At 34.9% G+C, this 26,227-nt stretch overlaps 1 protein-coding gene across 5 annotated transcripts in view; it reads left to right on the forward strand.

Moving 5' to 3' along the window:
- Nucleotides 1–26,227, forward strand: part of PARP8 (poly(ADP-ribose) polymerase family member 8) — a 189,998-nt gene that overhangs the window by 144,184 nt on the left and 19,587 nt on the right. For all 5 annotated transcript variants that reach the window (XM_001093952.5, XM_015140064.3, XM_078004416.1 and 2 more), the window contains 5 exons: nucleotides 14,311–14,403; nucleotides 20,136–20,261; nucleotides 21,263–21,328; nucleotides 23,853–23,920; nucleotides 25,715–25,763. In XM_001093952.5, coding sequence (XP_001093952.1) covers nucleotides 14,311–14,403; nucleotides 20,136–20,261; nucleotides 21,263–21,328; nucleotides 23,853–23,920; nucleotides 25,715–25,763 — 402 coding nt within the window. The remainder of the gene's footprint in view (nucleotides 1–14,310; nucleotides 14,404–20,135; nucleotides 20,262–21,262; nucleotides 21,329–23,852; nucleotides 23,921–25,714; nucleotides 25,764–26,227) is intronic.

Here is a 26,227-nt window from a genome sequence, read left to right on the forward strand (position 1 = left end):
ATAATAATGAAAGCATTTTTGTCTGTTTTTGTTTTCCTGTGTCTCTTGATATTACTATGTTTTTCTTTTATTTTATTAATATGATGTATTACACTGATTTTTTAATATGCGATAACAACTATCTGGGCCTGGAGATTGCTGTTTTAGATTTTTTTTTTTTTTTTGAGACGGGGTCTTACTTTGTCACTCACGTTGAAGTGCAGTGGTGCAAACATGGCTCACTGCAACCTCAAACTTCTGGGCTTCAGTGATGCTCCCACTTCAGCCTCCTGAGTAGCTGGGACTACAGGTACATGCCACCATGCCCAGCTAATTTTTAAAATGTTTTGTAGAGATGGGGTCTCACCATGTTGCCCAGGCTGGTCTTGAACTCTTGGGCTCAAGGAATCCTCCTGCCTTACCCTCTCAAAGTGTTAGGATTACAGGTGTGAGCCATCAAACCTGGTGAAAAATTTTTAATTTATGAATTCAATTTCTTTATTAGTTATAGAGCTATTCAAATTATCTTTTTTTTTGAGACGGAGTTTTGCCTTTGTTGCCCTGGTGTGATCTCGGCTCACCACAGCCTCTGCCTCCCGGGTTCAAGCGATTCTCCTGCCTCCACCTCCGAGTAGCTGGAATTACAGGCAGGCACCACCACGCCCAGCTAATTTTGTATTTTTATTAGAGACGGGGTTTCTCCATGTTGGTCAGTCTGGTCTCAAACTCCTGACCTCAGGTGATCTGCCCGCGTCAGCCTCCCAAAATGATGGGATTGCAGGTGTCAGCCACTGTGCCCAGCCTCAAATTATCTATTTTATTTTGGGTGAAATGTGATATTTTTTGCTTTTAGAGGAATTGGTCCATTTTGTCTCAGATGTCAAATGTATGTGAGTAATTTGTTAGTATTCTCTTGTTGTTCTTTTGATGTCTGCAGAGTTTTAGTGATACTCTTTGTTTCATTCCTAATGTTGAACATTTGTATCATATCTCTGTTGGTCCTGCTACAGGCTTGTGGATTTTAGTTAACATTTCAAAGAACAGATTCTTCGTTTCATTGAGTTTCTCTATTTTCTCTTTCAAATTCATTTATTCTTTATTACCATTATGAAAGTGGGGATATTGAAGGCTCTGACTATTATTGTTGAATTGTTTTTACCTTCAGTTCTTTCAATATTTGATTCATGTGTTTTGGGAAATCTATTGCTAGATGCATATATGTTTGTAAGTGTTTTATCTTCTTGATGTTTTGACTCTTTTTTCATGTCCTTCTTTGTCTCTATTAGCAATTTTTGTCTTCAAGTCTATTTTGTCTGATTAGTGTAACCACTGCAACTCTCTATTGGTTATTATATGCATGGAATACCTCTTTTCATGCTTATGTTTTTATCCTATTAATGTGTTTAAAACTAACGTGAATCTCTTGTTGATAGCAAATTGTTGATCTTGTTTTTAAATCCTTGCTAAACTTTTTACTTAAACATAATTACTAATAAGGAAAGACTTCTACTATTTTGCTATTCATTTTGTATTTGTATTATATCATTTTATTGCTCTGTTTCTCCCTTATTGCCTTCTTTTGTGTGTTTAATAAGTATTTTCTAGTGTACCATTTTAATCCCATGTTGTAGCTTTTCAGTTTTTCTTAGTGATTGCTCTAGGGATTACAGTTAACATCCTAATTTCTAAAAATCTAGTTTGGATTAATACCAACTTGATTTTTTTTTTAGTAAGAGACAGATCTTGCTCTGTCCTCTAGATCAGAGTGCAGTAGTGCTGATCATAGCTCACTGAAGCCTCCAACTTCTGGGCTTAAGTGATCTTCCTGCTTGCCTCATCCTCACAAGTAACCAGGACTGGAGGCACAAGCCACTATGCCTGGCTAATCTTTATAAAGTTTTTTGTAGAGATGGGGTTTCGCTATGTTGAGCAGGCTAGTCTGGAAGTCCTGGCCCAAAGTACTGAGATTATAGGCATGAGCCTCTGTAACCAGCCTTAATAATACATAAAAACTTTGCTCCTACAAAGTTTCAACTCCACTCCCGGAGTGGAAGTACATATAAATGCTGTTATATATAAATATGTAAGTTATATCTTTATATTATGTGCTCATCAACATAAATTTATGATTATTGCTTTATGCAGTTGTTTTCCAAACCAGAAAAAATCAGGAAAAAAAAATCAAAGTCAAATTTATCAATGTGCTATTGTATTATGTATTATATCTATGTTTGTATTATATCTATGTTTAAATTTTAAAAAATATATTATATCTATGTTTAAAATTAAAATATATATATATATATTTGTGTGCAGTCCTTTGTATTTACCTGTATATATGGTTACTTTTCATTTTAATCTGAAGTGTCCTTATCATTTTAATCTGAAGAACTCCCTTCATTATTTCCTGTGGGAAATCTCTGCAAATGATGAACTCTGTTGGTTTTTACCTGGGAGTGTTTTACCTTCTTCTTTGCTGTTTGAAGGATAGTTATGCTGGATATAGAATTTGTGGTTGAAAATTTTTGTGGAGGAGGATTTGTGCTGTTTTCAGCATTTTGAGTATGTCATCCTGCTGCCTTTGGGTATTTGTGGTTTCCCAGGAAAAATGACCTGTTTTCTTACTGAGGATTCCTTATTATGTGATGGATTGCTTCTCTCGCTGATTTTGAGATTTCTTCTTTGTCTTTGGTTTTTGGCATCTGGATTTTGATGTGTCTAAGTGCCTCTTTAAATTTATCCTATTTGGAGTTAATTGGATTTCTTGGAAGTGTAGATTAATTTTTTCTAATGAATTTGAGATGTTTTAAGCCATATTTATTCAAATATTCCTCTTGTAATTTTTCTTTCCTCTTTCCTTCTGGAATTTCCATTGTCTATATGTTTGTATGCTTGATGGTGCCCCATATATGTCTTACACTTGATATTTTTTTTCATATTATTATTATTGCTCTTCCTTAGACTAGTTAATCTCAATGGACCTATCTTCAAGTTCATTGATTCTTTTTTCTGCCTGCTCAAATATGATTTTTTTATTTCAGTAATTGTATTTTTCAACTCCAGAGTTTGTTTTATTTTTATAAATTCTATATATTGATACTCTGTTGACATTGTCTTTTCTTCATTTATTTTGATATGGTATTCTTTAGCTCTTGAATGTTTTAAGTATAGCCAATTTAAAGTTTTTGTCTAGTAAATTTAACATCTATGCTTTCCTTGGGATCCTTCCTATTGGTTTCTTTTTACCCTGTAAATAGGTCTTACTTTCTTATTTCCTTGCATGCCTCTTTTTTTTTTAATTGAAAACTGGACATTTGAAGTATAATAATGCTGGAACTCTGGGATTTAGATCAGCCAAACTGTTTTGGCAGGCCTTAGCCTTCATTCCTGCTTGTCCAGAGTGTTAAGATCAGCCAGAGGTGAGATTTAAGGCCTTCTAAAGTCTTTCTTGAGCATGCACACAGACATGGGCAAGCATATGGTCTTCTGGATTTCCAGGAATATGTGTGAGTTTTTCATAGTCCTTATGGACATCTCTTTTCCCAATCCTTTCTTCTAAGCTTTTTGGTTATTCTGTTGTTTGCCTCAGTTATTATCTGTTGCCTCACACAAATAAAACACTTACTGGAAATGTTTTTAATCCCCACTCCAGGTAGTGTTTTAGTACTGGTTAAGTTCCAAGTCAGGCAGAAATAAAGACAAGTATTTTCAGCGTGTCTTCCAGAGAACTATCAGATATCTCTTTGTGAATCAGTTCCATTCTGCTCCCTCTATTATTGGAAATACAGGCTATTGTTTTTAAGGCTACCACTGAGCTCGCGAGTGGAAGCTTGCATTAGGGTAAATTTAACCCTTTTCCCATTTGCCCCAACAATACTTGCCAGCAACACTTGCGGCAATAGTGTTTATCCGGAGATAACTTTGCCATGAAATCTGTCACTTTTATTATTATTTCTGCATGGCTCTAGTATATCTACTTTGGAAACAAAATACATCATTCTACTTACAGCATTTTGGTTTTAGTAGTGGTATTTCCATTTACAAAATATAGTAGTAATTCTTGATCACTGAAAATGTCAAATCCTAGAAAACATAGCATTTGTATGTGTAATGTTAACATTGTTCTGGAATAGTGTTGGCTGAAGATTCATTTGATGAATCTGATTTTTCAGAAATAGACGATTCTAATGGTTCAGACTATTCTGATGTTAGTTCTGTTTAGAAATAGCTCTGAGAACAGTTTTTATATTTTGTTTTCACATTGATTGAAAATCAGATTTGCTTCAGCCTCAAAGAGTCTGTTTATGTAGAATTAAATAAGCGCTGGCAACGAGCTGCACTTTTTGTTTTCCCCAAAACAGAAAAAAAAGATTAAATGTCACAAGTTTTGTGGTTCTTACCAAGATTCAGCTGTTGATCCTTGGGTTGCTGCAAGTTTTTAAATTAATTTCCAGAATATCATAAGAGTTGACTCAGGCCATTTTTGCCAGTTTCTTTTAAAGATTTTATAAAGAGGTGCAAGTTTGGGTTCCTCACTCAGCCTTTTTTGCTGATATCATTCCTTATTTCAAAGCTTTTAACAAGCAAGTACATTGTACCATATCTGCATAGTATTCAAGGTCCAGCTTTTGAGTTAAGAAATAATGAAATGTAGATAAATATGAAAATAATGATTGAGCTAATAGCTATCATAGTTAACAGAGAAAAGGAGGTTATTGAGGGTTGTGTGCCAGGCACTGTGGGTAGATATTTGGCATTTTTTTTTTAATTTGATCATCACACACCTCTTGTGGTTTAGGTACTTTTGCTTTCATGCTGCAAATAGGGAGAATAAGATTTATAGAGGTTAAGCAGTTTGTTCAACACCACCCAGAAAATATAGGTAGAAACTTGGCTTTGAACCTAATTCTATCTGACTTTAAAACTGCATCACAAACATTTAACTTAATATTTGATAAGTAGAAGGCACCATGCTAGATTCTGTTACACTTTTTAAAAGAAACCTGTCTTGCTGTTTAGAATATGTGTTTGAAAAGATAAAACACAAAACTTGGAAAGCAATAATTCTATTAGAACTTTTTTTGTATTTCAAGATTTATACTTTTAAAAAAACATCTCTTGTAGCCATTTAATAACACAATCATCTGTCAGATATTTTATTTTTTTGCTTAAGGGAAACAATCCATGTGCTATTTTTTTGCCAGTCAACTTTACTCTCAGAGATATAATGTTATTCTGAAACCAAAATCAACGAAATCATCATTTAATTATTAAATAACTGCAATTTTGCCATTTCCATTTGACACAGGGAAATGTGTCCTTTTGATGAGAATAGGGAGAATTCTCTGGTCATCTCAACCTGCCCCACTTAGATGGCTATGTTTTCACGTTGTCAGTGCTCACCTGTTGATATTGATCTATTGCTTGCTCTATAGCATTGCCATTTCTACCACAAAAGGTAATAGTAATGTTATCAAAAGTAAATGCTTTTTGCATGTTTTTTATGTAATCCGAATGTTTAAAGTTATTTATGTGGATTTTCAAGTATAATCCTCTTAATAACTCTCTGGGTATATATTATTACTATCCCCACTTTATGGTGAGGAAAATAGTAATTTATTCAGTGTTAGTGTGCTAGTAAGTAATAGAAATAGGATTCTAATACCGATAGAATGGCACCAGGCAGGGGTTCTTACTCTTGACTTATGGACTTGAATTGACCACATTTATGTTCTGGAAATGTACCACACACGTTGTTGGGAGTTCACTGTTTGTGGTTTAATTGTGGGCAATTCATTTCTATAGTAAGTAGTAGAAATATTATAGTTACTATTAGTATTCTTGGTGTCTCCTCGAAATTTTGACTTTATATCTGCAACAATGAATATTGCTGTATTTTTCTACAAATGGCCATGCTTTTATATAAGCAAGAGAGAAAACATTTTCTAAATAAATATGGATGATTATCAGATGGTTTATTGTTGCTGTGATGCAGACTGATACCTAAGAATATCAGAAAACTTTCTTAAATAGTAAGATAAGTGACATAGGAAATCAGATCAGGAAATGAAAATTAAAGAAACTTTTCACGTTGAAAGGAAGAGAGGTAGACACAGGAAGAACTACCTCTTGATTCTGTGAAACAGATATTTTACCTAAGTTGGTCCCACTCATTTTTTTCTATATCTTACTTGTATTTACATTGCAATGTTTTGCTGTAAATTCAAGAGTAATATATAAGAAGTAATATATAATTTCTTATGAGATATTAACCAATTAACTGAATCACTGATCATTATTGAGCCCATCTGACATATTACAGTCTGTAGTAAGTCTCAGAGACATAAAGAGTGTAAGTTATAACCCATTGGTGATTAAACAGGTTAGATAAAACTCAAGTTTCTATAGAATTCTATGCCCATTCTATTTTATTACATTTACATTTGTTAGATCTTGCTTTCCAAACTTAGACTCTCCCATGTTTTTTTTTTTTTTTCGTTTCTTTAGGCCTGATTGTTTTTTAGATGACATAAATCCTCTTTAACCTTTATTCTCCAAAAGTCCTAAAATTTTAGTCACTGCTTTTGCACTATCTGTCACTCCACTCAGAGGTCTAGGTTAGCATGTCACACTCTCTGCAATACAGGGAACTAAACTACATACTTAGAAACTCCCTGCTGCTCCTTCTTCACTTTTGTTTACAAAAATTATAAATGTCACTCCCAGATTTGAGTCCTGACACATAACATTTTGCATCTGCATAACGCTTACATTAACATCACAAGAATTGTTCAGGAAGTCCTCGATTTTCAATTTAAAAGTGTCATTTATACTGTCATCACAAAACCAAACCAAAACCAAATGCATGGTTCTCTCCATTGTGGAATCAACTAGAGTGTTAATGCAGCAAATTGTTTTAGAGATGCTTTTTAAATGTAGTTTGTGTCTTCAGTTGTTTTTGAAAAACAATAAAACAAGGACTTATTGTCAGAAATGCCAGTTTTATCAGCCTCTAAATTCCTAATGCCCTTTTCTATTATACTTACGTTAATCACCTCAATCATGGATTGGTACAATGGTGTACTCTGCTGAACTGCTGAACTCTGCTGGAGAAAACCATGTGGCTGTGTGAATAACAGTTCTTGCAAAGCTGGGCTTCTGTCTTTGATACTTGGCAATCATTCTGTGTGTCCTTGGTTAATAGACTTTCTCATTTCCCACATCAACATGTGATATGAGAGTTATGATCTCATTCTCTTCTCCTATCATGTAAAATGCCCTGGATTACTTGCTCTGAGTGGTTTGATGAGGCATGAGATTCTAGTCTGCTGATTCCCAAATATGTTTGCATATGTCTGTCACCCACTTAGAGTAATGCCCATTCTTACTGAAGCAAAGCCAACTGAGAAACCTGAGAATCTATATTTTCTGTGTATCCAACATTAGACAGATGTTTGTAACTAAGGTTCTTATTTTGCAAGTGAAATTAACAACACCCAGTTATAATTTGGTCCGGTTTTAGGTGTTAACCAAAAAATGACTGAGGCGGGAGGAAGAGGACGGGTAGGTAATGAGGCAAATGGTTACATTCTTAGGAGGCTCTGATTAGCCTCAGTAAATCTACATTTTACATGTGAAAAGAGGGAGTAGAGGAAAAAGTTATGTATTAATCACAGGGTAGGCACAAGGATGAATCTGTTCTTGGTCATTGTTCTCGCTCTGTGAAGATAAGCTAATAATTGACATTGTCAGGATGAGATTCAGCAGAACTTGGTTTTAGGGCTAGTTTATAGTGGGTATGTCTCCTGAAAGATTTGGGGGCCTCAAGGAATTTCCTTGTGAGGGAGGCCATCTGGGGAGATGTGTGACCTTGTATTGTCGTGGAAACCTGTCTCATGGGTGAGGCTATGACACGGAGCTGTGAAATAACAGCTATCAGTTTGGGAACAAAAGGAAAGCAGTATGGCCTGACTCAGTTCCCAAGCTTAACTTTCCCTTTGGCATAGTGAGTTTGGGGGTCTCAAGATTTGATTCAATTTTCTTTCACAAAGACATTCCCATGAAAATTCATGAGAAACTGAGCATGAGGGTAGACCTAGGTATATCCCATTTTACCTTCTAAGAGTAAAACAGATAGGTCTGCTTGTATTTAGACCTGATTTTAATATTTGAAGAATGGATGAAAAAGCATAACCTATTAAAACCCTCCCCAAACCTTCAACATGGAAGTTCAGATATCAACTTCTGAAATACTAACTAAAATAATAATTATGCCAAAAAACCTTTCGTTCAAAAACATTGTTTAAAAAAATCCATACTAAATAGAAATTAGTTTTAATACTCAAACAACATCTTTAGTTGTATGAGACAAATAGAGACTACTGCATGTTTAGGCCTAATTAGACCTGATGCTGTCTTACTGTGGTTCTGCCTTAATTGCTGTGGGATTCTCTCTCTCTTCATGGACCGCACACCTTCCCTCACCCTGAATGTGTGTCTTGACCACAAACAGAACCCAAAGCATTGACTATAAAACTGTAAATACAGAGAGTTAAAGGCTTCTAAGTTTGTAATTCTAGAAGATATTCATATAATTATTCTTGCATTTTTCAATACCAGTTTTTAAATAGGAATTTATATTTACTCTGCTTATTTCATTTTTAGTAAGAAAAATTGCAGCAATAGTTTTAAACTGTGGGTATACAAATAAAAATGCTACTTCATAATATGCTTCAAAGAAAACTATTTTTTATTAAATACTTATCTTTGTATACACATTGAGTTAAGGAAGTAGAGCTAGCTTCTCCAGGTTCCCTTATATTGTTAATATTTAACAGCTTTCCATACCTCAAGGATATTTTTTGAACCTTATCTCACTTGGTATTTTTATCAATTTGAGAGCTGGATACTATTTTTACTCCCATTTTATAGATAGGAAAACTGAACTGTGCACATGTGCTCCAACAGGAACAAGCTCCACTTTTAGCTGTTTTGTATACTGGACTTATGTGAAATATTTTGTTTAAACAAAAAGACCATGGCAAAAATATTTGAAAACCTACACCATGCTTTTCTCTACATAAATACATAGCTAGATTCTTTAGAGTTGTATTATTTCTATTACCAGTAGAGGGTAATTTAAATTCATGGAAAACATAAATTTCTTAAAATACAATTAGGTTCTAAAATATTCTTCTGAGCTTAAAACATTTTTTGAAACATGTTTTTATTGCTCACATTTAAATTGCTTTGATTCAAATAAAGTTAAAAATGTATTCATTTTAGTTGAAAACTTCTAAAATATGTCTTATTTCAGGGACATATATAAATACGTTCCTCATGCTTTTAAATAGTGCCTAATGAATATTCTATAGCAAATATGTATGTGTTGATAATAGAGGGACTTGCTATGGTTTTGCAGTCTAAATTAGAGCGGTTAATTGCTTCCTGGCAATATAATATAATATTAAGAATAGGTAGTATTTTACAAATTGGAACTAATAGTTTTTTTGTAAACTCAGAATGAATTAATAAGTAATATAACACCTGGTTTTATTTAGGCATACATACTTTGTATTAAATTATGTACAATAAAACATGGCAATACACTTAACTGGTAATAGTTCTAATGACTATGTGCTGTTTTGAATTGATGCTAACATTTTCCGTGTAAATAACATAGTCATAGTAGAATTTGTCAGGGTGGAGGATTGGGTGGGAATAGGATAAGGCTAGCCCACAATATAACTACTTGTGTGTCTTTAAGGGAGTAATTCAGTTTCTCTTCCTTGAATAAGATGTTCCTTCTGTGAGCAAAAGAGACATCTAGTCACTTAATATAATTTGATAACTTTCTTTTAGTGCAGCAGCTGGTGTTAACACTTTGAACTTTTCAGAAATAAAGTGTGGATAAACAAGGAAAAGGGAGGATTACTACTCTACAAAAATAAATATACAAACACCTCAAAATAAAGTCATTTGCATCTTACATCTTAAATACTACTTGAACCTTCTAGTAAAAATGAGCAAGAGATACAGAATTGTTATTTTAAAAATTTACTAGCATTTACTTAGTATGGTGTATGGTATACAAATTAATGACATCATGACCTTTGTAGTTGCTGTGTTAAAAAGGAAAGATAAAATTATTTTTATAAGAACATAGTCCTTCCTTTTACTTCTCATTTTTTTAGTATGATGGCAAAGTGTTTTGGTTTTTGTTTCCAAAAAGCAGATTTTCTAGGGTGCCTGATTTCTGTCTGATTTCCTTCTTCAAACTATTGGAGTAGCAGAATATACCTAGAAATCTGCCTTACTCACTTGAGTATGGGAAGAGGGTTATTTTTAAACCAAGAACATGCAGGAAGGAAAACTGTTTCCACAAATTAATCAAATCATAGCTTCATCCTGAGGAGTGCAGGCGTATTATTTAAAATAATGAGTCAGTTGACAAGTCAATAAAGTTGATTTAGAACTTTCTTTTTTAATCCTTTTTTTTCTTTTTTTTTTTTTTATTATACTTTAAGTTCTAGTGTACATGTGCACAACGTGCAGGTTTGTTACATATGTATACATGTGCCAGGTTGGTGTGCTGCACCCAACAACTAGTCAGCACCCATCAACATGTCATTTATATCAGTTATAACTCCCAATGCCATCCCTCCCCCCTCCCCATAATAGGCCCCGGTGTGTGATGTTGCCCTTCCCGTGTCCAAGTGATCTCATTGTTCAATTCCTACCTAAGAGTGAGAACATGCGGTGTTTGGTTTTCTGTTCTTGCGAGAGTTTGCTGAGAATGATGGTTTCCAGCTGCACCCATGTCTCTACAAAGGACAAGAACTCATCCTTTTTTATGGCTGCATAGTATTCCATGGTGTATATGTGCCACACTTTCTTAATCCAGTCTGTAACTGATGGACATTTGGGTTGATTCCAAGTCTTTGCTATTGTGAATAGTGCTGCAATAAACATACGTGTGCATATGTCTTTATAGCAGCATGATTTATAATCCTTTGGGTATATACCCAGTAATGCGATGGCTGGGACATATGGTATTTCTAGTTCTAGATCCTTGAGGAATCACCATACTGTTTTCCACAATGGTTGAACTAATTTACAATCCCACCAACAGTGTAAAAGTGTTCCTAATTCTCCACATCCTCTCCAGCACCTGTTGTTTCCTGACTATTTAATGATTGCCATTCTAACTGGTGTGAGATGGTATCTCATTGTGGTTTTGATTTGCATTTCTCTGATGGCCAGTGATGACAAGCATTTTTTCATGTGTCTGTTGGCTGTATGAATGTCTTCTTTTGAGAAATGTCTGTTCATATCCTTTGCCCACTTTTTGATGGGGTTGTTTGTTTTTTTCTTGTAAATTTGTTTGAGTTCTTTGTAGGTTCTGGATATTAGCCCTTTGTCAGATGAGTAGATTGCAGAAATTTCCTCCCATTCTGTAGGTTGCCTCTTCACTCTGATGGTAGTTTCTTTTGCTGTGCAGAAGCTCTTTAATTTAATTAGATCCCATTTGTCAATTTTGGCTTTTGTTGCCATTGCTTTTGGTGTTTTAGACATGAAGTCCTTACCCATGCCTATGTTCTGAATGGTATTACCTAGGTTTTCTTCTAGGGTTTTTATGGTATTAAGTCTAATATTTAAGTCTCTAATCTGACTTGAATTAATTTTCGCACAAGGAGTAAGAAAAGGATCCAGTTTCAGCTTACTGCTTATAGCTAGCCAGTTTTCCCAGCACCATTTATTAAATAGGGAATCTTTCCCCATTTCTTTTTTTGTCAGGTTTGTCAAAGATCAGATGGCTGTAGATGTGTGGTATTATTTCTGAGGACTCTGTTCTGTTCCATTGGTCTATATCTCTGTTTTGGTACCAGTACCATGCTGTTTTGGTTACTGTAGCCTTGTAGTATAGTTTGAAGTCAGGTAGCATGATGCCTCCAGCTTTGTTCTTTTGACTTAGGATTGACTTGGCAATGTGGGCTCTTTTTTGGTTCCACATGAACTTTAAAACAGTTTTTTTCCAATTCTGTGAAGAAAGTCATTGGTAGCTTGATGGGGATGGCATTGAATCTATAAATTACCTTGGTCAATATGGTCATTTTCATGATATTGATTCTTCCTATCCATGAGCATGGTATGTTCTCCCATTTGTTTGTGTCCTCTTTTAATTCACTGAGCAGTGATTTGTAGTTCTCCTTGAAGAGGTCCTTTACATCCCTTGTAAGTTGGATTCCTAGGTATTTTATTCTCTTTGAAGCAATTGTGAATGGAAGTTCATTCATGATTTGGCTCTCTGTCTGTTACTGGTGTATAAGAATGCTTGTGATTTTTGCACATTGATTTTGTATCCTGAGACTTTGCTGAAGTTGCTTATCAGCTTAAGGAGATTTTGGGCTGAGATGATGGGGTTTTCTAAATATATAATCACGTCATCTGCAAACAGGGACAATTTAAGTTCCCCCTTTCCTAATTGAATACCCTTTATTTCTTTCTCTTGCCTGATTGCCCTGTCCAGAACTTCCAACACTATGTTGAATAGGAGTGGTGAGAGAGGGCATCCCTGTCTTCTACCAGTGTTCAAAGGAAATGCTTCCAGTTTTTGCCCATTCAGTGTGATACTTGCTGTGGGTTTGTCATAAATAGCTCTTATTATTTTGAGATATGCAATTTGGCACTGAAAAAGTAATATCTATTGTTATATTACCTGGAATGTGTATATATATGTACATGCACACACATGCACACACACACAAATATACATATTTTGATCACAAAGTAAGCCTAGTTCAAGGTTCAGATAAAAACTAGTCATAACTCATGTCAGTAAATAAGCCTTTGGGATTGATGGATTTTAATCATATAAAAGTGATGGTTATTCTACGAGAGTGTTACTAAAAACAAAGTGCCCTTTTGTGTCACTGTTTACTTCCTCAGTAGCTGATATAAAAATAAATTCCCAGGGCCTTTTATGATATCTAAGGTTTATCTTCTCCTTGGATTCTTGTTTGTGTACTGTTTCATTGTATTCAAGCACCAGAATAGCGTTTGACACTATCGTAAATATGCAGTAAGTGGTTGCCTTATTTCAGGTCATACCATGCTCTAAGCCCCAGAAAATGAACAAAAGAAGCAATATAATATCCATGGGGAAATTGAGGGTAAAGCATATACACATATAGATACACAAAAAAATTGGAGAATGTTAAAAATAAACACTCAAAGGAAAAGTTGTTGAAATTGAACATTTTGCTCTATGTATATCTAAATATATATTGCAGAGTGTATAGCTTGAGTCTGGATGAAGAACTTTCTTTACTTCCTCTCATGGTTCTGAAGTTTCTGAAAATGGAATCAAATGCACTTTTAAGTCTGACAAAGGAAATATATAGATTCATTTTTTTCCCTAAAATCCTTTTTGGAGCAAAGTCAACCAGAAAGCTTTGTAATTGGTCAAGCTTTCTATCTATAAAGCCACGCATATGGGCCCATTCTGAACATAAAGGATGTTCAGAATGGGGCCATATGTCCCCACTGGTTAAGCAAGAGACCAAGTTGGCCTCTGAAAGAAGTGAGCGTAGGAGCAGTGGCACTAACAAATGCCTTTTGTCTGCTATGCAGAGGCACCGTGGATTGCATCGTGTTAGGCTTCATCAGCTACCTAATGCAATGTAACTTGGGAGATAAGATAAATCAGAGGATGACACTATATTAGATTTGAAAGATGAGAGCTCTTCCAAAGTAATTGCAGAGTGTATATTTCAGTGCTGTTGACTTCACGAGGTTACTGAAGTCAAAAGTGTTTGCAACAAAACGAGTCTTTCAAGAGCTGGGTAGCAAGTAAACAGAATCATGCTTTTTGTTTTGTTTTGTTTTTTACAAACAAAATTTCATAGGACAAAGTGGAATTCTCTTTCATATGTTTGTTTTATATAGCTTTCATATTTAAACTCATTTATTGTTATATCACCAGCGTAGGTATTTACATTTTATGCATCTCATGTGCAAATGTATATGAAAGCACAAGAGATAAATTTTCCTATTTAAGGAATTTTTTACTGCTAAATTGTTCTGAGTGTGTCTAAAACTAACTGAAAAGGATCTTTTTAATAATATTTTTGACTCTATATTAGTAAATGATTCTGCTAATTGTTACCTAAATGTAAGAATTTATTTCTTGTTAAAGTGGTATGATTTCCTTTTTAAAAAACACTAAAACTGCATTTTCTATTTATTATGTGAAATGTCACGAATTTAATTTTGAAATTGAGAGTTGGGAAAAAGTTCTGTGATTAATATTGATTCCCTTTTCTTTTGTAGCCTACTGTGTGTGAACGGGAGCTATGTGTGTTTGCTTTTCAAACCCTGGGAGTAATGAATGAAGCTGCTGATGAAATAGCAACTGGAGCTCAGGTAGCAACACAGGATACTAATTATTTCTTATTTTGCTTTGAAAAATGTGTTCCAGTCCACTAGTTATCTTCATTCTGCTATTCTTTGGGGAAAATATTTGATAACTTCTTGTTAAGTGGCAAATTGGCATTTGATATTTTTTATATGTAAACTAAATGTTCTCTCTTCATCTAATGTGTGTTTTGTCATTTCACGATTGCCAAGGAGAGAAATTAAATCAACTTTCTATTGTATGAAAAATAATTGTAATTTCTTCTTACACGGTGAAGTGGAAATATTGAAACCCTCGTGCATGCTTTATGTAAAATTTATTTGTAAAGATATACTGCCATAAAATGGAAGCCAATTTATTTTTAAACCTTAGGTGAAAAGATAATAGGCAGAATATGTAATAAAAAGAGAACATTCAGTTTTACATTAGCAGTGTTTAGGAGACAGGAAGAAAAGCAATTCCATCAAAATTTCAAGTTTTTTTTTCCCCCACTTAAAGAACCTGATTAAACTACTAATTCATCTATAAGAAAAAAAATCAAAGAAAACTCTAAAAAATGAATGAGCATTAATTAAGAGAGGCTAGACCAACCACATACAGAGACATATGCAGTGCTATAACATTTTAACAAAATATAGTATTGGCAAAGAATAGTGTGACACATCAATGGCAGATTATCCCCCAAATGGATCAAATTATGAATAAATTTAATGTAAAAGTAGGTTTCACGTCCTCACTTAGTAAAGAGTTATTTAGTAAGTGACAAATGGCCTGTACCAGGGGAAGATTGGTTTAGCGCTTTACCTTACACTGTGTGCAAAAACAAATTCCAGATAGCTTAACAAATACCTAGTTTTAAAAAATTGTTTACTAATACAAACTATAGGACAGTAAAATTGAACATGCACAGCCTGAGGCAGTGTATCAGGCTTATGAAGGCACAGCAGTTAAATAATACAGATGGTAGCCTAGAGCGTAGGAATGTAAGCACCCCTTAGCCTAGTCATTTTACTGATTAACTAAAACTATGGTGCATCCACCTGATGAAATATTTAGGGCAGTATTTTTCATATAATTGAATTATAAATTAAACAAATAATATAAACAGTAGAATATTAGTCTTATATGAAAAAAATGATTCCATGATTAAAATAAATTTCTGAACTATAGCTTTGTATTTCTCCCACACCCAACATGCACACATTTGCATATTAAAGGTTCTGAGCATCCCTAAAACTAAGAAAATAGCTAGCCTATACTTAGAGGGTTACTAAATTATATCTGACTATGGAGAGCCTTTTTCTTTTCCATCCTTCTTTTTTAAATGTGAAAGTTTTTCTTGTCCCTTGGAAATAATATTGCTAAAAGGAAGAAAAAAGGCACTTTATTATATATGGTATTTATAGCTGTGTAAAAATAATTTAAACCTTACAAGGGGTATGTTGTATGAATATGCTCACACGTATATTTATATAGATTTATGTATGTGCATATATGTTAAAAATTCTTCAACAGTATACTTAAAATTTACACATTTTACTATATGCAAGTTTCCCTTTAAAAAAGAAACTAAAGGCTAGAAATAGTAAGTTATAAATTAGAAGGAAAAGTAACATGCTAACTGTATGGTATGCTGATAGAATAATAGTTGACATTTTAAAATCATTGTTGCATCTTAAAATTAATGGTTTTGAATAGAAATGAATTTCAAATTATATAATGATTGATATAAAGCACAAGTATTTGATCAGCTCAATTTAGTGATGTAATTCTAAAAATCAATATCCAAAGATCAGAAAATTTAGTAATTCTACTTCAAAGACAGCATTTTTTTCATACTTTATTTCTTAAAACGGGTGCCCCAGTATTCTGGTCTTAATCCTTAGGATTACAGGGAAATCACTTCTTTTTCTAAACAAAAAGAAACCACCTCAGAGTCTCATTGCCTCAGTTTACCCCTGCATTTTAAGTGGTGCTCTGGAGGCTGCAAAGACATTCCTCGGGATCACTGCAGGGGACTCACCTGGAACAACAGTGTCCTGCGGTCCAAGCAGCTACCATTCCAGCACCCCAAATACTACTTCAACAGAATAGTTCCATTTTATTTGTTTAGATATTGGACTCTCATCTAAGAGAGTTTTTTTTTTTTTTTAATTACTATTGCAATATTGGACAATGATTGGTTTATAATTCTGAATCTGCTTCCTTTTTTAGACTACATTGTATACCCGTAGGCTATTCCTGTAGGTGCCTTTCTTAGTCACATGGACTTCTAGTTAGTAAAAGACTAATGGCTAAAGACTAATGACTGAATTTTTCTCATTTGCAAGAGCTTGGAGGCCTTTCTTTTATGCCTGAAAGGGGTGTGGGGAGGGTTGCTCTGCCAGTTGAATTGTAGGTAATGTAATGTCCTTTGGAGGCACCTGATTCTGTAAATTCACAGACCTTTTTATCCTCACTTACCAAATGTCCTAATTTTTCTTGCCGAAACTTAATATTTCTGTGCATTTCCATCCCAAGTATCTAAGTCAGCCTCCAAATTGATTCTTCAGTTATATTATTCAGTCAAAGAAGGCAAATAGATGTGTGTAACTTGTTGCCTATGGCATGCATCATATATACTAAGATACTATTTAGAATCTTTAATTTTAAATGTTGGGAATGGGAAAACATATCATTTAGGCCAAAATTAAAAAAAAAAAAAAAAAGCGAAGTCATAGTTGTGTGCTCACTTTTATTTTTTATTTTATTTTGTTTGTTTTCTTTGTTTGTTTCTTTCTTTCTTTTTTTCCTGAGAGCACCTCTTTCCGTCACCCAGGCCGGACTGCATTGGCACAATCTCGGCTCATTGTAACCTCTGCCTCCTGGGTTCAAGCGATTCTCCTGCCTCAGCCCCTCTAGTATCTGGGGTAACAGGTGCACACCACTGCACCCAGCAAATTTTTGTATTTTTTTGTGGAGACAGGATTTGGCCATCTTGGCCATGCTGGTCTCGAACTCCTAACCTCAATGAATCCTCCCACCTCAGCCCCCTGAAGTGCTTGGATTACAGGCATGAGCCACCATGCCCAGCCTCTCTTACATTTTTATTTATTTTTTTTTTTGATACAATGTCTCACTGTGTTGTCCAGGCTGGTCTTGAACTCCTAGGCTCAAGTGATCCTCCCACCTCCACCTCACAAATTACTGGGATTACAGGCGTGAGCCACCACGCCCAGCCTTTTATTTTTTAAAGAGGTTGTTTTAGTCCATGAGATATTTAGAAAAATTAAGATATGCAAAGGAATATAAATCCAAATTGTATTATAAATGCTTTTCTTCTTAAAAAGTCTAATGCTAGTTTCTGTAACAGATAAACTAAAATCACAGTAGCTTAACATGGTAGCATTTTGTCATTCGCATACTCCAATTAGAATGTTTGATGGACCACTTTCTGTGTAGTGACTGGGCGAACTGGACCCCTTCCATCATGTAGTTTTTACTCTATGCCATATAGTAGAGAAAGTGAGGAAGGCATACCTTTCTTTGCATCAGGTCAGCCCCTTTCCACTGATGATCTGGTGAAAGCCAGTCATAAGACCTTATTCAGACGAAAAGGTGGAAATATCTCTTGCTGAGAAGCTGCTTCCAGGCATTAGCGCTGTGTCCTGGAAGTAAGCATGGAGTTGGCAACTTTGGTGCATCCCATGTAATTGAGTCACAGTAGTTACACTCTCTTTTTGAAATTAGATTAGGACATATATTAACAGAAATATTCTACCAATTAAATTTACTACCCATTATTACATTATAATTTACTTAAATATACTAGTAAAAATGTTGGTCAAAAATGCATGGACTTTTATAAAGCTTCAATTGCTTTATTAGCAGGACATAATTTTTAAAGGGTTTTAGTGAGAGCGTATCCATCTGTGTCATTCCCCTCCTCCCTATAGGGTGTCAGAAAAGGCTATTTTATCTTTTGTTTGTTTGTTTGTTTTGTTTTGTTTTGTTTCCTGAGATAGAGTTTTGCTCTTGTCACCCAGGCTGAAGTGCAGTGGTGTGATCTTGGCTCACTGCGACCTCCACCTCCCGGGTTCAAGCAGTTCTCCTGCCTCAGCTTCTTGAGTAGCTGGCACTACCGGCACCTGCCACCATGCCCAGCTAATTTTTGTATTTTTAGTAGAGATGGGGTTTCACCACTTTGGCCAGGTTGGTTTCAAACTCCTGACCTCAGGTGATCCTCCTGCCTTGGCCTTCCAAAGTGCTGGGATTACAGGTGTGAGCCACGGCGCCCACAAGGCTATTTTATCTTACCGATTCTTCTTTGTCAGGAGTTCCTGTTTGGGTTTTCATTAGAGATCAGATAATGCTGAAAACAATCTGTATCAGGGTTAATGTGCATCTCTAGGGTAGGAGGAATGTGAGGTTGAGAGTGGAAGACAAAAAGGAGGGTTTTATTATGTCCTTATTATGTTTATTGCTTGGAATATAACTTCTTGCATATATCTATCTATACGTATGCATGTATTTACATACACACACATAAATGAAATAGTGTGTCAGGAATATTAACCTTCTCCATTCTAATGTTTTCTGAGTGTGTCTTGTGGATATGCATGTCTGTGTACTCGGGACATGTTATGAGCGTTGCTAATTATTTTAGGTCACTGGAAATTCTGAATGCTATGATTGGGTGGGTGTGTTTTGTTAGTACCCACACAACATAGTGAGCCCTACTGTCATTAGGTCACAACGCTCCTCTCTTAAAAGCAGGAGAATCAAAAATTGGCCCCCTCTTACTGTGCATTTTTTAAATGCCTGTCTAAAGATTTTCTAGAAATAGCTGTCCCTATATATGTATTTAAAACCTGTTGCTTCCTTATTAAGTCACTTGTGTTCACGTTGTAGATATGTCTGTTAAGATGAACTGTGACCATTTAGACAGTATCAGTTTTCTATACTGTCTAAATTCAGTGGCCAGAATATATTGTTTTGGGGACTGGAAAGGAAAGCCATGCTATCAAACTCCTATATAATACTGCCTCTTAGTAGAGTGTGCAGAAGAATCATAGGATAACATAGGAATAAAGCTATTGTCTTTAGCCAATCAAAGATCATTAGTGGGCTTTGATAGAGAATAGGAAGAGGCAAGATGTTCTCAAGCAATTAGCTATTCCTGGATCATGCCAAAGTCTTTTCCTGCACATGGGGCTTCCTTCACCTGGAACATCTACCCAGATGGTCGCATGTCTCCTTCCTGGACCCCATACAGGTCTGTTGAGATTCACCACCTTTCCTAGCCACTCTAAAACAGTGTCCCTTTATGCATTATTCTCTGTTGCCTACTTTTTTTTATATAACATGTAACAGTATCAGAAATTCTACTGAAGCATCTACTTGTTTAACTAATATTTTATTGTGTATCTTCTCCCTTAGACTGTCAACTGCACCACAGCAGGGACTTGTCTGTCTTGTGCCTTGTCTTACCATAGGGCGTAGAACAATGCTAGCATATAATGTGTGCCCTTGAAAAAGAGATATTAAGTTGTGAGTAATGAGAGGCAGCACACGTTTGTTATTTTGAATTGATGGTCAAGTTTGGTCAAGTATGGTCTCAAGTCTTGAATTACCCATTTGAGAGATTGGTAGCAGTCCTGGATCTTCCGCATTAACTTATGCTACCTTGAGAGGGAGAAACAATGGCAAAGCACTGGATAAAACCTGAAGGGTAGTAACTATCTTATGTGTATATTTCAAGGTGGTAGATCTACTAGTATCCATGTGTAGGTCTGCGTTGGAATCTCCTAGAAAAGTTGTGATTTTCGAGCCATATCCTTCTGTGGTAGATCCTAATGATCCTCAGATGTTGGCCTTCAATCCCAGGGTAAGTTGTTATCCTGGCACACCAATCACAAAGTTTTCTTTAACAATAACAACAACATTGAGATTGTAGTCTCATTAGGTTTCCTCTTTCTATCTAAGTCTCTATCTCATCAAGCATATCCATGAGTATTTTAATTTCATCATATATTTTTGGGGATTCTGACTTATATAACCTCATTTTGATTTTAAAGATCATGGGTAAAGGGACAAGTTTTCATTTCTTTTCTGCATTTTCACTTCAACCCTCCTTTCCCCTTTCCCTTCTTCCTCTCCAGCTGTCTGAAGGTTAGTGAAAGTTTAGTTCATATTGTTAATGGACCTGCCTTTCTTAAGGAAGCAATTTTATAAATGTTCCTAAAGACAAGGCAGAATCCTTTTGAAATTACAAAACTTTCAAATTGCATAAGAGCTAAAATTGCCTCAGTTTCTATTACTACTCAGCTTGAAATAATTTTATAGAAACAACTGTATACAATTTTCTTGGAAGAACTTTATTTCTTCATAAATGGCAACAGCACATATACTTAGATCTTGCTTGAAAATGAATTGTCAGCTACATGACGGTATGCTATCATTTGCATACTCTCAGCCATACTCTTTTGTTAACAATATTCAAATCAAAATAAAATAAAAGCAATTGTGAGATTTGAAGTGGGTTTTTATATTTTAGAAGGATTCTATGTTGACTTTATTCATTATGGCTTAGTGTTTTAGTGGTGAAAGCCTGAATCAGGAGCCCCATAACTTTTTTGTGTTTCTAGATTTTTCTCCCATGACTTATAGAAGGATTGGCATTGTTTTCTTTGTTCCTTTTCTCTGACTGAAGTCCTGGAGCCATCTTATAATAGTCTTCCCTTTTATGTACACAAAACAGTCATTACCTTCAAATTGACCCTAAGGGAAAATTCACATATGGAAATAATATATTTCTCTAGTGAAAAATAGACTTGCAACAGCTTATAAGCAAATGCTGTTTTTTAACATTACTTTTTCATTAAACAGAAAAAGAACTATGATCGAGTAATGAAAGCACTGGATAGCATAACTTCTATCAGAGAAATGACACAAGTAAGTATGTCATCTGGTCTTGTACAGTATATTTTTAAAATGTTTGAGAGTTCTAGCTGTGTAGTGAAATATAGACTTTTCTATTATACAGGGTATAACTAAAATCATTTAAAAATTTGTGTGGTATTAAGATGTTTTAATTAAATCACATCAGTGTTCTAGCATGTAACACTGTGACTTCAGGAAAGTAAGCGGATAATTATAAGATAATTGTACTCCTAATACTCTGCCCTCAAACTTGAGCAAGAGCTTGGGTACATGTAGGTATGTTGGGATATTTTAAGGCAAAGGTTAAATCTGGTACCATCTTTCTGACTGTCAATTTTAATTGATGGTAGCAATTTCAAAACATCATTTGAGTATTAAAATAAAAACAGAAATGTTCTTTAAAATGGAAAATTTCCATAAATACTTTATATAATGCAAAATCCCAAAACCACTTTGGAAGATACCAGACTCCCTGAGAGTATGTGTTTATGTTTTTGGTCATTAAGGGAGGCTTTGGTGGAAATAGTTTGATGAGCAAGGATCAGAGTTTGTTAGGAAAATCTAACACATCCCTGGGCTATAGTCTAGCACTTGGAAAAGCACACACTTGAATTATTGAGACCTTTCCACTGTCAAAGACTTGGAGAGAGGTTTAAGACTCATCATTGTAAGTAGAAATTAATAATCCGAGATTGAGAACACACATTATGTGTGCAGCTTGCATGTAGTGGTTTCAAGGATTGCACTGCCCTTGAGAATCTTGCAGGCCTATAATGAGTATTACCCCGGGTCCTTTATTTTCTCTGGGGAGGGAATAGGGGAATCCTCCTGTCCCAGGGCCCACTAAGCTGCTATGCTGCTTTCTCCCCACCCCCCACCAACCCCCAGAGTTATCTCTATTCCTCTGTAGGAAGAGAGTACTCAAAAAGTACATTTTTCCATTTCCATTTTGTTTCTTGATTCTTTTGATCATCATTTATTCATGTAGTCAAATGTTCATTCATTCACTCAGTAAATAGTGTGTGTCTGGCAAATAGTAAACAAGAGATCCTTTAATTCACAAATGCTATTATTTGCTTAAAAAATCACCATCCTTTCGGGTTGTTTTTCTATGCCAGTACCTTTCTGTATTATCTGAATTCTTTCTCAGACAAACACTCCTTATCTGTGTAGGTAAAAAAATAAAATAAAATGTATTTCCACCTAGGAAAAAAAAAGAACATATTGGAATATCTTACACTAAGTCATATAAACATTTTTAGTCATGAAAAAGACTTTGGTATAAGGTATTTATACTATACCCTAGACCCTGATTATTCTTGGATTTAAAAATAGCTACAAACTCTGACTCTGGAATCAGCTCTCTGCCAAAAATTGCTTTCTTCATTCTGGGTCACGCATAAGCTATTTTAATAGGAGCAACGTAGACAACTGAGCGTCAGCCTAGGAAGTTAGAGGCCAAAATTGTGTAACTGACTTGTCAATGAATGTGGCCTGTGACCTTGGGCAAGTTGCTTAATTGCTTGGTGCTTTGCTGTCAAGGTGGAATTAGTAATTCCGCACCCTCTTCCAATGTGTACTTCATAGGGAAGCTGTCAGGCTTCATTGTGTCAAATTCTTTAAACCTTTCTGAATAAATACAACATTATACTGTGCTGTTTTCTAGAATGTACTGACCTGTACATAGCCCTAAATTGTCACAGAGAGATTGCTCTTTGTTCTGTGAAATGGTTGTCTGGGTAAATCCCATTAAATACTTTTGAGGGAAGGGTTCGTCTTAGGTAAATCGTGTCCAATTTTTAATGTAAAGATCTACACCTAAGTCTGGACTGTCAGAGATGAGCATGAGTGGTAGCTCTCACAAGCTTTGCTTCATACTAGTTATCAGTTAAAAATGATCATTGTGAAAGAGAAACTTTACAGGACACTTGTAAAGGTGGCAAGAAAGATTTATTCAGAGCACTGCAGTGGGGGAGAGAGACTGCAGCATAAACTGAGCTCAACTTCAACTAAGACAAAGGTGATCCAGGTTTTTAAAGGCAGAGGAGAGGAAGCAAAAGGCACTACAAGTAAGTGAAAAGGCAAGGAAAAGAACATGGGACTAGGGGAGTTATGTAAAAATGGAAAGTTACAGAATGGGATAAGTGGAGAATTACCAAAAACGGTTTGCCAAAGTGGGCTGGTACAGTACACATTTTGTGGTTTGGCAGCCTCACGTTTTCTTGAGCAGACACTCAACAGGGGGCCGGAGAGTGGCCATCTTTAGGGACATAGCCTAGTGTAAATGGAAGCCAGGCTAAAATCTGGACAAGTCTTTTAACACAGTGTTGGGACAAGTCATTTTGGTGGCTTGTAAGTTCATGCTTCCCATCATCTTGGGAGAAAAGACTAGGATAATTGTTGTTGTTCCCATGTTAAGTCCATAAAATTTTAAGTCTTACTAGATTAGGCATATTGTTTGGTCTGATTTTCCTTTTGTAAAAAGGGAAAAACAGATTTTTATGAAAAATCAAGAAGTATTATGACTTTTTTTCAGGCACCATATCTGGAAATCAAGAAGCAGATGGATAAACAGGACCCCCTTGCTCATCCCTTACTGCAATGGTATAAAATTTTAGTTTTCCTCGTAATGAAAACAGCATCCCTTTCTACTGCTTGCTTTAAGAAAAAAAAAAAAAAAAATGCCTGCTTTACAAGCCCTGCAATGCTAGAGTTCTACAAGCTTATGAGACCTGGTGATTTTACAACCTAAGGGTCCATAATGACTCTCACTTTAATTAAAACTTATACATCACAAGGGGAAGAGAATGCTGTCACACACACTACCAGGGATAAATAGTGCATTTGACAGCAGTTTGCCTATAGTTTTCAAGATGTGATTAACTAGATTATCTGGCAAAAGCATTTTGGTTCATTTAATTTTCTAGTGCAGTGAGGACTAAGTGATCAAACTCAGTGTTTCAACCTTTATTATTGAAATCTTTCTAATCCAAAATAATTGTTTTATATTTTGCCCCCTTAACAAGGGCAGTATAAATATGATTAACTCTTTGCTTGCTCACTGCAGAAGATGCACAGTTTCAGAGTGAGCCTGGTGAGGGATACAGTGTTATCCCAGCATGAATTTTAGAAGGAGGGCTAGACTATGAAGAGGAGAGGTGGTTTGAAAAGTCACCTTGCTGTGATGCCCATTTCAAATAATTTGCCCTCTTCTACTTCAAATAATTTCCTCTCTTGTTTCTCATTTGCAAAATGAAGATACTAGTTTCTACTCAGCATCCCTTAGAAGGGTTTTATATACATGTCTCTTTGAATTAACTTTGAAAACTCCAACTCCATGAGATTTACCATACAGTAATAAAAATGTAAGGCTTATAAGAGATTGATATGAATAAGCACTTATACCAGGCTGTGACCAGGAAGTTTTAAAAAATATGTAAAGGTGGGCAGATGCAAAATAATCTGGCTTCTTCAAGATTCTGATTACTTAACTTTCACTTCATTAAAATTGTGTAATACACATTTAATTTAGTCTAACAAGATTATAACAAAAATTAGGTATAGAAGCCTTCCTTCTTTGTATCTTTTATGATCTGTTACTAAATTCTGACAGATTTAAGTAAAATAACACTAAATTTCCATTGTAACCTTAAAATTTTTCTCATTATTATATTCAGATTGAAGGTAAAAATTGCAGATATCTGGTTGCTTTCTTTTTTTCCTTGTAGTCAGATGGTTAACTTCTAATTCTTGTGATCATTTCCTTCAGCTTGTTAGTCATTCTTCTTTCAATATGAAGAGAGTCTACCAAAACTTTGTGTACTTTTCCCTGCTTATTTTGTGTGCTGAAAGTATGGAGCAATTCCTTTCAGACACTTGAATTTAATTTTCTTCAACTGCAGTGTCTACGTTTGTTGGATTTTTGTATATAAAAAGGTTGTATATATCAGCTCAAAGAGATCCTCAAATGTTTAAAGAAAAAAAATCTTCATAAGAATGTATCCTTAATTTAAGTAATTTAAGAGAGGAATAAAAGAAGCAGATCCATGACTCACTGCTCATATTTTTATTTGGACTATCATTATTTGAAAGTACATTCAGAAATGTTCAAAAGTTCATTTTGCTGATATGTGAGGTTATGCTTATTAAAAACTATGTCTTAAGTTTTAGAGAACGACTTTCTAGTGTGTTTTCTCCAATTAAAATGTTATCTTTTTTGTTACATAAGCTCTTTAAATTGTTTCAGGAAGCAAACCTAAATTATGCAACTAAATGAAATTATTTCCAAGTTTAGTTTATGGCACAGCAAAAATAAGTTTCAATCACTTGCCAATTAAGAAAAAGAACTTTCAATATATTTGGCATATATTTGTGACTAATGGATCATTTTAATTTCAGGGTTATATCAAGTAATAGATCACATATTGTGAAACTGCCAGTTAACAGGGTAAGTTGTTTTGTTTTTTTACATATACATACAGAAATGGGAGGAGTACTTGCCAGTTGGGAGAACCTACCTTGTGATTTTTAGCCAGCCTCTCCAGGAATTGAAGTAAACCCAGGTTAAATCTCATTCTTTAGTTTGAAATAGCCATTTGTTCACTAGCTCCAAATCTTTCCAGATAACAAATTCATTGAGGCTGTTGTTCTGACCTTTTAAGTAAATAAAAACATCAATATGAAATCATTTAGTCATTCCACAAGCAATTGAAAAAATATTATATGGAGATTGACCAGAAGGAAGTTAATGTGCTTTGTAATCATTGTCAGTTTCATGTTGGCACATTTCCATTTTTCTATAACTGAGAAGCTGTTGACCTCAGACAGCTTATTTATCAGCCTAGTAAACTTAAAAAATAATAATTTGTAAAAAGCTAATAGAATGTGGATTTCAGTTCTGATCATCACCTA

Source organism: Macaca mulatta, chromosome 6 (genome assembly GCF_049350105.2).
Source record: "Macaca mulatta isolate MMU2019108-1 chromosome 6, T2T-MMU8v2.0, whole genome shotgun sequence".
In the NCBI taxonomy this organism is placed as follows: domain Eukaryota; kingdom Metazoa; phylum Chordata; class Mammalia; order Primates; family Cercopithecidae; genus Macaca; species Macaca mulatta.